The sequence below is a fragment of the Melozone crissalis genome, unplaced genomic scaffold (assembly GCF_028551555.1).
Source record: "Melozone crissalis strain CALT ecotype California unplaced genomic scaffold, PUWL_Pcris_2 ptg000018l_1, whole genome shotgun sequence".
NCBI classification, from domain to species: Eukaryota; Metazoa; Chordata; class Aves; order Passeriformes; family Passerellidae; genus Melozone; species Melozone crissalis.
In genome coordinates this window covers 41,833,239-41,849,956 of record NW_026535796.1, presented here as the reverse complement: position 1 = coordinate 41,849,956, position 16,718 = coordinate 41,833,239, and the positions used below count along the sequence as shown (strand labels likewise).

Sequence of the window (16,718 nt, the reverse complement as noted above, 5' to 3'; positions counted from 1 at the left end):
AAAGACAAGCTGGCTCCTTTTCACCCAAACCTTGGTGGTCAGAGTGCTGTCCCAGGGTGGAGAGAATCCCAGTAAACCTCTCACCTGTTCTGCTGAACCCTTGTCTTTTGAGTGCCTTTACCATTGACTAGGGGGTAAGCAGGTAGCTTGTGATCTTCTACCTGAAGCTGATCTGTTACAAGCAGCACATGAGGTGAAGGCTATTTGGAGCTTTTCTAGTCACTGGTACCATATTTTTAGTGGGAATAGCTTTTAATTGTTATCTGACAGGTTAACCATCTTAGGCACCACAAATCAACCCAGCATGTTCTTGGTTGAACTGGTAAAAGAGAAAGCAGTAAACAAACAAAGACAAAAAGTGATCACAGTCACTACAAATGTCCAAGATGCCCTGATCCAGTCTTGCTGCTGAGCACTACTCTGGCCTTAGGCATATTTACCTTACAAAAGGATACTTTCCTGCTGATGTGAAGCTTGGAAAGACAGGAGAGGCCAAGTCCACACTTATGGTCTCACATTTCCTATGACCAGATGTGGGATACACACAAGAAGGAACCCGTATGGAAGACAGGTGACACATGAGTGGTCATTTAAAATAGACAAACATATTCTAATTTAATCAGGTATTGAAGCAGAAAAATTTTACCAACTCTTATGATTAGCCACTTTGTATGGTAAAATGAGTCAGGAATGAGAGAAAATAGCCGTTCTGAATTTTGCAATCTCATATTGTTTTCCTTTGATATAGCACTGTACCACTGCTTTTTTTTTAACATAAAACTCATTCAAACCCTAATAGCATAATAGTCCTTGGAGGTCTTAGGAAATAAGCACAAAATAATTAATCAGAAGGCTTCTAATGTGTTGCTTTGTCATTAAAAAAAAAAAAAAGTGCACCTTTTCACTTCTTCTCTCCCTTGGACTCTTATTTTTCTTCAATACTCACATGTTTTTTTCCCACTAACAAGGAACTTTTGTAGCTAGAGTAAAGTAGAGCTGAGATAGGCAGCAATGAATAGGAATTACAGGTAAACTCAAAAGCACAAGGATTTAAAAAACGCTTCCATAGCAAAAGAGGAGGTCAGGACATAACAGTGATTTCCACTTGAAGGCAGCAGCAGCATACAGAAATAAAAGATGAGGGGTTGATATGGCCAACATCCAGTATCGAAGACCTTTTGTTCTTTGTCCACGCAGTATCTGTGAAGAATGACGAAGGCCATGCTCCCCCTGTGCTTGCTGGTGGCCATGCTTCACCTCAGTGCCCACAGTCTGACCCAGACTGATCACCACACTGACCAGCCTGAGGCAACTGACCCCCAGGAGTTGCATTCTCTTGATGCAGATCCTCTTGAGTCCTGCCAAAGGATAATCCCAAGCAACACAGACTTTGCCTTCCGGTTTTACAGGCAAGCAACCACTCAAGAGCCTGACAAGAACATTTTCTTTTCCCCAGTCAGCATCTCTGCTGCCCTTGCCCTTGTGGCCCTGGGCTCCCGAGGCAGCAGCCAGGCTCAGCTGCTGGAGGGACTGGCCTTTAACATCACCAGCATGCAGAAGGAGGAGATCCACCACGGCTTTGGTCAGCTCCTCCGCCTGCTGAGCCGCCCCGGCAGCCAGGTGCAGCTGAGCATGGGCAGCACCCTGTTCATGGACAAACACCTGAAGCCAATGAAAACCTTTCTGAGGGACATCAAAAAACTGTACAGAGGAAAAGCTGTCTCCAGCAGCTTCCAGAATTCCACTCAAGCTAAAAAAGAGATCAATGATTATGTAAAGAATAAAACCCGTGGGAATATAAACCAAATACTTGAGGACCTTGATCCAAACACTCTGATGGTAATTGTTAACTACATTTATTTCAAAGGTAAGTTACACAGATGCTATTTAATGCATCTGTTTTGTGCTGTTTCACCTGAAGTAAAACAAGTACACCAAGTTATTTCTGAATAATTTTTAAGTGAATGTGTTCAAATGAGACTATTATGAAAAAAAATTGAAAGTTTTCCACTCTGAAACCTCTTCCTCATCTAAATTTTTCTAGCACATATTTAGACTTCTAAGCATAAAAGTTCATTTACTTGCAATATTCAGGTTCAGGGAATTGCCAGAGCACAACAGATTCATGTATTGCTAAATTATTCTGGCAGACTTCATCTACTTAGTATTTTAAAAATCAAAATGTTTTCACATTGTATGTGTGAAGGAGAAAACTAAAATCTGAAGATGATGCTTAACAAAAATTGCCTAAAACTTTAATTTACTTACAGTCCATGACTATTACATGGGTAGGTACCTCTGGAGTTGGAGTCCAAATGTTCTACACCTTGTCATCATATTACACACATCCCAAGAAGTATTTGAATGTATTGCTTTGGAAATTATTAACTTCTTCTTGGGTGTTCATTTGTAGCAGCATGCAGGACATACATGGAATTTCCCACCCAGAAAGGATTATTTGGAAATTATGAAGTTTTAGGAAAATACAAACATATTTTATTTTATATACTTTATAAATTTGGGTGACCTAATCTCAGGTTTCCTAGTCTGAGCACCATACCAGAGTAAATTTCTTTCCTGGAGGGCAAGGGAGAAGGCTTAAACTTATAAAGTAACCAGAATATTGTGGAGTTTACATTCCATTATTTATTTTTTAAATTAGGCCACTTCAATTCAACATTAAAAAAAAAAAAAGCCAAAAAACCATACTTACAGAATGCAAGGTATAATCCCAGTCTATTTGTTTAGTGAATGACCTTTTTTATTACACAATAAAATATCATAGAAAATTCAGTTGAATAAACATACAGAGCAAAGCATTTTGAAGACTGAAGACCTTGAGGCACTATTCCATTTACCACACTGCAGTCATGTTCAGGTCCAAAAGTTTGTTTCTCTAGCATGTGAGCTTTTCTTTAGTGCTACAAGATGAAAAACACATTAAAAACCATTTGAAGAGCATAACATGCTAACTTTTAAAAGTTAGACATCTGCTGTGAAACTTGCTTTACAAGCAATATTCTGAAAAGAGTAAACCCCAGGATTCTGGTCAGTTTTCATTTGCTTCAAATAAAACATAAAGTAACATGCTGAAGTTACTTCATTTAATTTATCTGCCTTAGAAAGATTGTGTACAAGTCCATACAAAATTTAACCTGTGGTATTTAGTCGTTACAAAGAATAAGATATTTAATAAACTTTGAGTACTTTTTATCTCCAAGTGTAAATATTCAGATATGGTTTTATTTATTGTAAAATTATCTGGACAATATTAATATATCCTCATTGAAATAAGTATTCAACTCCATTCTTTCTCTTTTGTTTTTAAGCTTACTGGGAAAATCCCTTCAATATTAAGGGGACTCACAAGGACTTTTTCTATGTGAATGCAAGGACCTCATTTAAAGTGGAGATGATGACTCGAGATGGATTTTATAAAGCATACTCTGACAGGAAGCTGTCCTGCAAGGTGGTGCAGATTCCTTACAAGGGAGATGTTACAGCATTCTTTATCCTGCCCAATAAAGGAAAATTGAAACAGTTGGAACATGCCCTGACAAAAAACACTGTTTCTGAATGGGAAAGATCTCTTCAAAGAAGGTAAATATAGAATTTTGATTTGATGATTTGAGGTAGTCAGAACCTGAAGTCTGAATGCTATGGTCAGGTTTTACAGTTTCTATCTTGTATTTTTGATGGGAGGTTTAAACAACAGAGGAGGTATGAAGGATCAGACCAAATTATTTGATATTTTCAGCAAAAAATCAGAATCAGCATTACTTTGTGATGAGAGATCTCTAAGGTGGAAAATTTAATTCTTTTTTCCCCATACCTTTTTTTTACCTGATGCTAAGTATCACCATTTCCCTTGTCTCAGACAAAATATTGAGTGGTAATACTGCGACATAGCAGTCAGATCCCTCAGAGGGAATGGGGTGTGAATTCCAAAAGCAGAACTTTCAAGTTTAGAAAAAGAAACTTTGTCCCAAAAATGCTGGCTGCACTACTTTTTAGTGTCTCACAAAGAGACTGTGTTGCAGAATCATAAAAGAAATATGAACTGATATCTTTCTCCTTCCATACTTTTCTATCCTCCAGACCAGCATCTTCCTATCTTCTTTTTCCTGCCATGTTTCTTAGCTGAAAAGACTATCATTCTAGCACAGAAGAACCACCATCAAGTTATGAATCTTCAGTCCAAGGCATGTTCTGATTGCAAAAACTAACATACTTTGCTTTTGGATTGACAGGAGGATGGAACTGCATATTCCAAAACTTTCCATTTCAGGCACTTATGACTTAAAGAGGATCTTAATGAATCTGGGTGTAACTGATGTGTTTTCAAATCGGGCTGATCTGTCTGGAATCACAGGAAACCCTGATGTGAAGGTTTCAAAAGTAAGTTTATCAGCAGAAACAACCATCCATGGTTTCCTTAACACCCAATTGCCTGACCCTAAGTTCACCTGTGAAATTGTACTTATTGCTAGGGCTGGCTGATACTCTGAAATAGAACATTTAGCTGATAAAGTCCCTTTAAACTCTTTCAGACTTCTCCAAGATCTGGAGATAGGGATATTTTCTTGTGTACTGTGGCAAGCAAAACTGGATGGTAGATGGAGGGATGGGTTTGGAAATTAACCAGGAAACTAAACACAGCATATTTTCTGCATGTAGAAGTGGCGCCTGTGGGTAACTAGGAGTTGTGCATGTCTTGCATCAGCACACTGACAGAAAAAGTGGCCTTTCTCTAACATGCATTCTACAATTTTAAAGGATTTAGAAATTGTTGTTACTATTGAAGGCTCTGTTGAGTGCTAAAAACATAAAATGGACCAGACTCGAGGAAAACATCCCATTCACTGAAAAAAATGTGAAGATAAAAACTAGCATTTTTACAGCCATTCAGAAAACATCACTTAAAATTTTCTAGCATTTTGGGGCTAGTAAAAGAAAAAAAAAATTAAAATGCCAACAATAACAAAAAAATTGGTAGCAGTGTTGAATTCCTGGCTACACTGTGTGCAAGTGCTGTTAGGAATACTTACAGAGCAGTTCTAGATTCCTTTTTCCTTTCCCTTTGAAACTGACATTCTCTGTGAGTTTGCTTGGTTATTTTACTTTCAATTAATTCCACAAGGTGTGCAGTTGCTAAGGTCTGCGTTGATGCACTTGTGGTGAGGAACACTGAATGTGTAAATATTTGCTTATTGAGACAACATTGCTAAAAACCACACGACAGGCTGTAGTGTCCTTCTTCCTGGTTCCTGGCTAACCAGCAATTTTTGTGAAAGGCAGTAGTTGAATTACCTTTGTGTTGATTTGAATAATTTCACACCACATCTTCCACATACATTAATTCTTGCTGTATTTTATTGTAGGCTACTCACAAGGCCCTGCTGAAGATCCATGAGAATGGCACAGAGGCTGCAGCAGCCAGCAGCATAGATTTTCTTCCTCATTCTCTTCCTCCCATTGTCAAATTCAATCATCCATTCCTGCTGTTGATTGTTGATCACTATACTCAGAGCATCCTCTTCATGGGAAAAATTGTAAACCCAACTGAAAAATGACTGGTCACTGGCTGGTCTTATTCTTTTGAATTGCATTTTATGGAATTATTGCCCATTGTGATTAAAATTATATCCCAACCGTTATTAACAAATTTCTTTTTCCAAAGAAATCAGGAAAGAGTGCAGTCATTCTTAGAAACATTCTTCTTGCTTCGTCCTTCCATAGAAAATAACCAGTGAGATATACCTATGAGTGAATTGTGAAGAATTTGATAAATCAGCATTTTAGTGATCAGTGCCATCTTTGAAAGGCAAGGTAATATCCAGCTGACAGTATTAGTTGGAACAGTGAAAGTAAATAAATTTTGAGTGGATAAATCCAAATGAAATCTCTGCAAACTACAGGCTGCCTTCTGACATTGTAGGGTTTCCAGTGGAAGGAAGGCATAGCTGCAAATTACACACTGGGACAGTCAGTCACTTTAGACCAGGCCTAGGCACTTCCTTTGAAGGTCAAGTCTTACTCCATACTCTCCTTTAGGACATTCACAGCTGATGGCATCCACCCACATTGTGTTGGCTTCCTTGGGCTGCCCACTACTGTAACAAACTCTACACAAACATTCTAAATGAAAGCAGTGCTGGGAAATGTTTTAGTTGGCTAGATATCCAACAGCTTCTACCAGCATTGCATTATAGATTTAGTCTTGTATTTCTTGTAAATAGAATGTGTATGTTCAGAAGGGACAGGATATGAATACCTGGAAGGGGAAAAAACAAACAGTGAGATTAATCCTTCTCCAGAGTTTACATCTATGCTGGTAAATAAAGAGCTCGAAGATCTGTTCTCTAACCATGAGGTCAGCTGGCTCATCACAGGTCGTATCCACATTGCTTAATCCTGACCCTGCAAGTCATCCCATCTACTTACTGCAAATGGCCCTTGGCCTGGGCTAACTCCAAACACATGCTTAGCACTTGTTTGGAAGAATCATATGGTGGCATGTGTCTGAAACTGTTCTGAAAGTATAAGAATGTGTCTGCAGGCTGAAGGCCAGGTCTGTTCCCCAGAGCTGCTCCGTGTACTGGGACAAATGGAGCCACAGTGAACAACAGAGGAGAGGGAAAGTGTCCCTTGACCACTCAGCCCCACAAGCTTCCCCTCTGCTGGCAATTTGCATTTTTTTTAATAACACCAAGTCCCAGGTGATGCTGATAGGCCTTCACAACTGCTTCTCAGAAATGAGGGAACTGGAGACCCTGATGGGGAATAAGATTTGGCAGTTCAAAAAATGCCCTCCAAAACTACATCAAGTCACAGGCTGTGAGGCACCCACGGACTTTCATGGCATGGAAAGTAATTTGGGATGCCCTCTACAGAAAAAGATAAAATTTTTACTGAAAGGAGTTATTTTTATTCTACTTATACCAGTTTTGCAATGACACCAATCTCCAGATTTTAATGGTGTTACATATGTCAAGAAGTCAATTTAGATGAACTTTTGTAGACATACCTTGAATGATACATCTTTATAGGGAAACAAGAAATGGCTGCATAAGGACTTCTGATGCAATGAACGTATTTATCTCACTGAAATTTGTTTTTACAGTCAGAAATCCTTTGCCTGGAAAGCCCTCAAATATAACATGCAAAGCCAGCATATAATAATCAGATGACAATGCAGAAACTTAAATATGATAATCTGATGACCAAGCAGCAACAGAAATAAGTTAATGATGTGGGATGAAACTGCTTCTAGAAGGAGAAAAGTTGGAAAAGGAGGAACCAAGACATATTTCATAACTGAGCAGAGTCAGAGAGAGCAGAGAGAGAGATAATGAAATTATTCCTTAATTCCTTCCCTAGAGACCATTATCAGGCCAATGGGAGAAGCATGTTTGTCAGTCCTTTTTATAACTCCCCTGGTTCCAAGAGAAAGAGTCTCCCTGTCCCAGCCATCACCTAGCTCAAAGCATCCAGGAACTCCACACTCTCTTCTGTGCAATTCCCCTGGATGGCTCTCCTTTTGCAAAACTACTCAAAATTTCTAGTTTGGCCTTGCATATCCCTGTATTCTGGGGACACAGCCATTTTCAACAACAGCAATGTGCAGCCAAGTAACAAACTGCTTTCCTCTCCCTGTGTTTTTCCTGGCTGACATGGAGGTGATACCTATGTGTGGCAATTCACCCTCATTTTCCATTGCCTTTAACAGAAGCAACATATATTATCTGAGTCTCTATTTCTGGCACCTAGCATTCAAGGCAGATTTCCAAAGCGCTGGGCGTGACTGATGGATGCATTACCCACACTGATCTGTCTGGAACTGCTGGAAGCTGATTCTTTGAAAATGGCCATTTGTGGGTCTGCTGTAACTGCTGGTCTTAACCTTGTCTAGGAAGATGCTTGGGCCAGGCTCAGAGGATCTGGTGTTGGGAGTTGTGAGCAGGGACAGAAGCAACTTTCCACTCTCGCCCTGACATGCTGGGTGCTGCTGCATCTCCTGGGAGAAAGGAGAGGAATCACTGCAGCACCTTTGCTGTTCCCAGAAATCCTTCTCAAGAAACAGTGGCATCCTTCAGATGGCTAGCCAAGCATTAGGACTGGGCTGAAAGATTAATGCTATCTATGTAGGCAGGCCTAGGCTTGAGAGAAATATCTCGTCTTTGCTGGAGTTAAGCAACAGCATACTTGCTGCTCCTGAGACTTGGTCATTTTACATAATACTGCAATAAACTTTCTGGGTACTTGCACATATAATGGAAAAAAACCTTCTCTGTAGGAATATATGCTCACCAACCCTGCTTCTGTATTGTAAGAGAGAGCAGTTACATGGCAATAACAATGATGGTTGATTCCTTTGTGTAGATAAATTGTAGGTTTACCTGGGGCAAAATCATGTACATTCAATGGAAATAATTAGTCATTGCTAATTAGGATAAGTGCCATGCACCTCATCCTTATATAACCTTCTAAATAGTTTAATTGTGCCTGTTTCAGCTTCCTCTCAGAGGGATCCTAGTGTAAGATAGTATGACATGTATGTAATTCATGATTCTCCTGTGCACAACGAGCTAAGGTCTTCTCTCTTGTCCTCAGTTAACATTTTGCTGTGGAAAAATTTGCCCATTTCATTCTTTCATTTGTTTTCTTTTTTCAGTTATTTTTCTAGCTATGCTATGCTTTGCTTTTCACTTTACTAGTTTCTAAAATACTCATTAATGGTCCCTCAAGAAGCTATCCAATGTTCTGAGGCCATCAAATAATGCCATTTAGGGCAAGGCAGAGCTGTACCTCAACAAACTTGCTACTGCCTTGGGTACTCAATTAGCTGGCATTGTTGTATCAGGGTATCCAGTGCACAAAGTTCAGTGGGATAGGCCATCCCAAGGTTCTTGGCCTTTTCTTAGCTTTCCAGATCTTCTCATGTTCTGTTTTCAGGAACTGATTAACCACAGTTACTGGCAAAGCTTTTCATGTACAGTTGAGCTTCAGCCAAGAGTAGCAAAGTCTCTGGTCTTTCTCTCCCTTTAGAAAGGTCAGAGGTGCTGGCATCATTCTGGCTGTGTGATGGGAAAAAGACTTTAAATATTTGATATCCACAAAAAAAATCCTGTACTTACTCTTTGCTTTGCAAATAACTCTTATTTGCCCTGTTTAATCTTTACCAGTGGATGTTAACTTAAATACTAGAAAGCAAATGAATGAGGGAAGAAGCACTGTGAAAGAAAAGTCCAGCACAGTAAGTACCATACTATGCTTTCTTAGAAGTCTTTGAATTTATGCTCTGTGTAATCCCTGCTATTTACTGCTGAGATTGATTTGTTTTGTACAGTAATTGGAAATTACTTTAGCTTCTGGAAGCATTTTCTAAATGTTTGAAGCATAATTCATTCCTTGATCCAGCTCCTGGCTATAGTGACAGAATGACAGGGATTTGAAGTCCAAAATGAATATCCAACAATCAGTACCTACATGAAGAACAAAACCTTGTTTCTGCTCCCAGAGGAATAAATTTAGGTGAAATCTCAATGTCCCAGCTATTCCAGGCTGATGCAGGGCTAATGTGAGTAGCTTCAGTTCTGTCTAATGTGCTTAAAGACCGGGCTACTTGCAGTCAAGTGGTCTGGAAGAGAAATCAGTCTCTCTCAAAGGAAGATCTGGGAAATTATGAAATTAATTGTTACCAGAACAGAATGAATTATCAAGAGCTAGAATGCCTTTTTTTTTTCCTGAGTCAGTGTTTATACCCAGCATTTTAGACATGCTGAGCATATCTCCCACACTCAGCACTTCAACAGCTTATATCTCCACTTTTCCATAACGGACATCCAGAAAAGGGAGAACCTGGAAATAACAACTCTCCATAATAACTCTGGTGCAAGACCTTAACCTGGCATAGACACACAGCCTGAGGCAGATTCTGGGCAGAATCTCATTCTCCAGGATAAGTATACAGCTCCTCTGAGCAGTATTCAGACCATCTCTCTCTACCTGAGGGCCACTGCTTGCTTCATGGGTTTGAGTTTCTGTCATTTGGGATAATTTAGATGAGCCACTATATGGAGAATATTCTTCTCCAATATGTCACGGGATTCTTCCCCCAAAAGGACAGAAGAGAGACTGTGGGGTTATGTAGAATTTGCTTATGTCAGTTGAAGGAAAAGGAAAGGTTGTCAAATTACATATACAATGTAATACAAGGCAGATTCCACTGTAGCTTTTCCTGAGCTCTTTAGTCTTGAGCTTTGCAACTTTATGGATGGCTTATGTACAAAATAGAGTGTCAAAAACCTTTCTCGATTTAGCCTCAGTTTGCTACAACCCTAAAGGTAAAATCTTGAAATAACATAGGTCTTGGGTCAGAGAGGTTATATGAGAGGCAGAATTATATAAACAGTTTAATGGATGTGCATTTAGGTGGATTTTACAAACTACTATAACTATCTCTGCAATGCTTGAAAACCAAAGTCATGACAAGACCATGGGTACCACAGAAACATATCAGCAAAAGTTGGTCCCTCTGCCAAAGTACTCGCCAGATAGATGAGTGCAAATGCAGTAACTCAGCCATGTATCCCAAGGAACTTAGGAATCCACTGAGGCCATGCTGGTCAGAAACAAGAATTATTTCACACACAATACCTCAGGAAAGCTGATTCTTCCCTGGTAATACCACATTATTGTCTTATTTCCTTTCTCCTTGGTCACAGACTAAGAGAACTGACTAGAAATAAACTGTAGGCCAAGTATAATGGCATTTACAAAAAGAATAGTAGTTCTAATGACTGACATCTAAAAATCAGTATGTAGAGTTTAAAATCTTTTTCATCCAGTAAAGAAAAACTTCTTTAGATCTAAAAGTTGCTCTCTTCTTTCTTAACAGAACTGTTCAGGATAATGAAGTCTGCAATGTATTTGTGTTTGCTGCTTCTTGGACTTCAAGTCCAGGGTCAACAGCAGGTACAACAAGTACCAGGTCCAGAAGAGCAGTCCCAGGCTGATCATGAAAACTTGCCTCATGTCAAGCTAGCCCCCAGCAATGCTGACTTTGCATTTAAGCTTTACAAGCAGATCAGAGATGAGTCGGGCAACAGGAATATTTTCTTCTCTCCTCTGAGTATCTCCACTGCCTTTGCAATGCTCACCCTGGGGGCCAGATCAAACACACTCAGAGAGCTGCAGAAAGGCCTTGGCTTCAACCTGACACAGATGGAGGAGCAGGAGATTCACGAGGGATTTCAGCGCATCCTCCAGCTGCTGAACGACCCTCACCGAGAAGACCAGCTGAACATGGGCAATGCCCTGTTCATAGATAACCAAGTGGAATTGCTTCAAAACTTTTTGGACCATGTCACCAATTTTTACTATGCTGAACCTGTTTCTAGTAACTTCCAGAATCTTCCACAGGCTATAAAGGAAATCAACATGTATGTGGAAACAAAAACACATGGCAAAATTGTTGATTTAGTCAAGGGCCTTGATTCAGAAACCGTGATGATTCTCATTAACTACATTTTCTTTAGAGGTGAGTCACAGACATGGGTAGCAGCTATACAAATAAGCTCTGGAAGTTCTATGAAACAAAACTTTTTCACATGGTGAACATATCTTACAATCTAATTTAAAACATGTCTGTCTGGTTTTAAATTACACAGGAAAATATTTGAAAGACAGGTATGAAGAATCATTTTCTATATGAGAAAATTTTAAAAAATGAAAAAATAACAGAACCAGCAGAAGTATTGATCAATGGCATACAAATTTTAAACCAGTTTCAGAGCTGAAGATATTCAGAACTTATGATCATTTGTTGAAAGGCACAGGTATTTGCTGTGCAGGACACGGTCAAACAAAGATGACACTTGCATGAAAGGAATAAGCCTCAATCTTGTATAGTTGGGGTCTGTGAAAGATTTACCATTATCTCATCAGGCAAAGATGCATCTCTTTTCCACTCCAAGCTTGAACTTAATACTTTTCTTGTGGGATTTTTATTAAACCAGTTGAAAAGAGGTGAAGTTTTTTCCATGGCCAGGCAACAAGCATATTTAAATTGAGATAGGCTTGTTGTTGTCTCTACAGTTCATGTATATTGTTTTAAGCATCAATTAATGTGACATGCCTTTATTAGTCCCTCTGTTCTTTTCAATTCTATACTCATTCTTTTTTTCAAAGGCTCCTGGGAAAGACCTTTCGACAGTTTAATCACAAAAGATGATGACTTCTTCTTGGATGCCAAGAATTCTGTTAAGGTCAAAATGATGCATCAAAACAATGACTTTAAAGTCCACAGGGATGAGAAGTTGTCTTGCTGGATAGTAGAAATCCCCTACAAAGGAAATGTTACTGCATTGTTTGTTCTGCCCGATAAAGACACAATGAAACAGGTGGAAGATGCTCTGCTAAAAGAAACGGTGTCTAATTGGTTGAAAGCACTTGAACAAAGGTAATATTTTAATTGTGGTTTGTTGAAATACTGAATAGGCTAAAGCTACTCATCCAGGAAAGGTAAAGCTTAGGATACCATGATGAGTTGCTAAGTACAGCTCTGAGGAACAAGCACTACTCAACTTTTTTAACTCAGACAAGCTATCATGGTATTTCACACCAAAGGGGAATCCTCTCAGCTCCCCCCGTCACAGCTCCCAGCTGTGAGCATCCTGCACACAGGTAGATTGCACTCAGGAACCTGCCTTCAGTTGCAGGAATCCAGTTAAAAAGAAAATACTATTTTTTTTCTCCAGTCTGGATGATACTTTCCAGCCAGTCACTTTCATAAACCATCACTACCCCCGCAACACGGATCAGCCCGTGGCTGGTGGGACAGGTACCTCAGTTTCTGCTTCTCCAACATGAGATTTATCACTGTCTTTGAAAGACAAGCCTTAGCTCCATGGGTATTTGGGATGCATATATACCTGCCATAGATACTGCTTCAAGGGATCTTGCATTAACAAACTCATATTTTTATTTATTTTTTGAAAAGAGAAATCTACTTGGATCTTCCAAAATTCTCTATCTCCGGCTCCTATGACGTTAAGAGCCTGTTTAAGAAAATGGGTGTGACAGAGGTGTTCAGTGATCAGGCTGATCTCTCTGGAGTGGCAAAAGATCATCTTCTGAAGGTTTCCAAAGTAAGTATGCAAGCAGGGACGCTAATCAAGAGATTTTTCTGCTTTGTTTGAATGCAGGTTTAATCCTGCAAATAGGCTGATCCCACCCCTGGAGTGTAGACTTTGTTTCATGATGGTAATAAAGGAAGGAAAAGGTTAGGCCTCAAATGGCTGCTGTTCCTACAGTTTAATATTAAATTGTTTAGTGCACAGTGATCCTACGGACTTAGCTGAAGGTCTCTGAAGAGGAAAACCAGAAAGCATAGCAGGAATAATTTCACAAAAAGCTGATGCTAAAGAAGTAATGCATGGCAAGAATCATAGTTATGACATGAGTCTGGGAATAATCATTCTTATACTATGTATAAACCTTTCATTATTACATTGTCTGAGCACTTTAGAATTTATATGAACAATTGACTTGCAGGACAGGGATAGCCCTATTTCACAAGCAAGAAATGAGAAAACAGACAAACAGAATGATTTCTCTAATGTCTCAAGGAGTATATGCCTTGTGTCATGAGAGAGGTGAGCCTTCCCTCCACCCTTCACTTGTGAGACTACCTCTGGCGTTCAACACATCCAGTTTGGGGCTCCCAAATCCAAGGGACACATGGACACCCTGGGGCAGAGTGAGTCCAGAGGAGGGTGAGCAGGATGGCCGTGTGGCTGGAGCACTGATGGATGAGGAGAGGCTGGGAGAGCCAGAGCTGCCAGCCAGGAGAAGGGAGGGTGAGCAGGGGGTTCTTAGCACTGCCTACAGATATTTATTAGAAAGGGAGAGACAAGATGGACACAGACTCTTTCTGCAGATGAACTGTGATACAACAAAGGACAACACCAAAAAGATTGAAAATGGAATATTCGGATTGGGGTTTATGTAAAAAAATTCACCATGACGGTGATCAAAACCTAGTCTGGGTTACTTATGAAATTTCTGTCCTTTGAAATACTCAAATCCTGACTGGATTAAATCCTGAGTAACCTCATCTGGTGTCAGAATGACACAGTGCAGGAGGGTTGGTGGCATTCAACAGCCTCTAGAGGTCCTTCCATCATATATTATTTGTGATTCTTCACATTCCTCCCTATGTCATGTGGAAATACCTGGATTGTAGATATGAGATTGATGCCTGGAAAGCCAGGTAAATTGGTGAAGGGTAAGCAGAGACTCATGAGAGAAAATTATAGATGCATTGGAGATAATGAAGGAAGAAAATAAAGGGCTATCCAAAATCAGTGAAATAGCTCATGTGAATTCCTAAACATGAATTTGCTACACCTACCACCGAAAGTCCTGAAAAATCTTATCCGTGGGCTGTATTGCAGAAAGACACTCTATAAAGCTTGTCACTATTATTATTGCAGAGAAAACTATTTTGCTTACACAGAAATTGAGCAAAATGAAAATTTCTTCTTTTGTGTTCAGTATTAAGGACAAAATCTTACTCTGAGAAACAACAGAATAATGAATATCCTCTATGTTGCTCAGTCTCTGATAGCAGGCAAGTTTGACTCTGACTGTTGAAGAAAACTTTTCCTGAACTCAGAGCAAACTCTGCTTGTCGTGGAAAGCCTGGACACTAGTATTTCTTTCACACAAATTCTACATTCATTCTGTTTTTTCTTTTAAGAACTACCTTCTCCCAATGTTAAAGCAAGCAAATTTTCCCCTAGCTGCTTCTCTCTCTTCTGTGCCTAGATTATAATCTCTCTTTCCTTGCAGGCAATTCACAAGGCCACAGTGGATGTCAGAGAGAATGGCACAGAGGCTGCTGCAGTGACTCTGTTAGGATTCAAATTTACGAGTCTACCATTTACTCCTCCTCCTCACATCACCTTCAACAGCCCCTTCCTGATGATGATTATTGACAAAACCACTGATGGCCTGCTCTTCCTAGGGAAAATTGTCAACCCAACAGCTAAGGAAGACTAGGCCAGGGCACTTAAACTCTCCACTGCAGAGAAAAGAGCTTGTGCACATCCCAGGAATTTCTTTGTAAAGAAGGACTAGAACTGATCTGACGCATAATTAGCAAACAAATAAATTAATAAATCTTCTATCAAGTTCTTGTTTACTTTAGAACAGACATTTGGGTGCAAACATTACTTCTACAAAATTACTGAGCCCAGGTAGGCAGCCATGGGATCTTGAGCAGATTCACATTTTCTGTGTAATTATCATGGTGTCAGGGTTTTTTGCATGCAGATACAACTTCCTGCTGTGGGCTGAGAAACTTCCTGTGTCTTCCTTTTCCTGTCCTCACCTCACAAACCTCTATCCCTTTCGGCTGGGGAACCCTGCTCTCTCTCCCTCTCATTCCACCATGAATCCCAGGAGAAGTCTCCTTCCTCTTTGAAGTCCTTCCATGGCAATGGTAACAGAGACATAGAGCTTTTATGCCTTTCCTCTCCTAGATCGTGGATGCTCCTTGGTGAAGAATAATCCTTTTCCTTCTAGCTTGACAGCTGCCTTCTACCAGGTTCACACCTTGCTCCCTTCTGCACTCCTCGCTGCTTGCTCCAGAATAAGGGGCCCAACATTTCTGGCAAGGCAAGAATTTACCTTTGTGTCAGTGAAAGCTGCACATCATTGCACAAAATATCATCTTTAATGGTCTTGTGCATGCACAGTAAAGCATGGGATCCCTAGGAGAACCAGATGTGGCAAAAGCCATCCTCTGGTTCCAGAAACTGGGGACTGCATCTGGAGGTCATGCCTCTGCTGTCCACATGCCAATTGATCATATTGAGCTTTACTTGCTTCAGCAAGCTCAGGCTGCCGAGTGCCTCCAAGAGGATTCTCTCCATTAAGCTGATGTTCAGGCTGCAGAAAGGTGACTTGGGCACCTTCCTGAGTACTGAGTGGGCAGAAGCCAACATTACCAACAGCACCATGTGAAGGGCAAGTTGTGCTGTAGCAGATTAATTTCATTAACTGGCAAATAAAAATAGAGTAGGATAGTAGTAAAGACAGAGTTGAAAACACCTTCCCCCCCAACCCCTTCCTTCTCCCAAGCTCAATTTCACTCCTAACTCCTCTACTCCTCTCTCTGAGTGCTGCAGGAGAGCAGACAAAGGGCCAGAGGAGTTGAGGTCAGTTAATAATGCTGCATCTCTGCCACTCCTTCCTATTCCTGATCTTCCTCTGCTCCAGCATGATGACAGTTGACAGGGCTTCAGCAACTGCTCTGGCATGGGTCTTTCCTGCAGGATCCAATCCATCAAGAACAGACCACTCCACTGTGGTCTTCTCTCCATGGGCTTGCAGGTCCTGCCAGGACCCTGCTCCAGGGCAAGCTCTCCACAAGCTGCAACTTCTTCTCGGCCACATCCACTTGCTCTGGCATGGAGTCCTCAGGCAGCGTGGGCTTCTGCTCCACCACAGTCCTCCATGGGCTGCCCTAGGGGCACAGCTGCCTCACCAGGGCCTTCTCCAGGGGCTGCAGGGCAATCTCTGCTCCAGAGTCTGGAGCACCTCCTGCCCCTTCTCCTGCACTGGTCTGAATGTCCGTGGGGCTGCTTCTCTCATTTGTTATTTTAATGTGTTTTCCTTTTTCTCAAATGCCTTCCCCAGAGGTGCCACCG

General features: G+C 40.6%; 2 protein-coding genes across 2 annotated transcripts; both read left to right on the top strand.

Annotated features, from left to right (window-relative positions):
* Positions 1–1,209: 1,209 nt before the first annotated feature.
* LOC128936532 (alpha-1-antitrypsin-like) lies at positions 1,210–5,573 on the top strand. The gene is made up of 4 exons (XM_054275535.1): positions 1,210–1,867; positions 3,330–3,600; positions 4,251–4,398; positions 5,382–5,573. The coding sequence occupies exons 1-4, from the start codon at positions 1,210–1,212 to the stop codon at positions 5,571–5,573; spliced, it is 1,269 nt and encodes a 422-aa protein (XP_054131510.1).
* Positions 5,574–10,902: 5,329 nt separating this feature from the next.
* LOC128936534 (alpha-1-antitrypsin-like) lies at positions 10,903–15,066 on the top strand. Its single transcript, XM_054275536.1, has 4 exons — positions 10,903–11,542; positions 12,193–12,463; positions 13,004–13,151; positions 14,857–15,066. The coding sequence occupies exons 1-4, from the start codon at positions 10,915–10,917 to the stop codon at positions 15,064–15,066; spliced, it is 1,257 nt and encodes a 418-aa protein (XP_054131511.1). The 5' UTR covers positions 10,903–10,914.
* Positions 15,067–16,718: the final 1,652 nt, after the last annotated feature.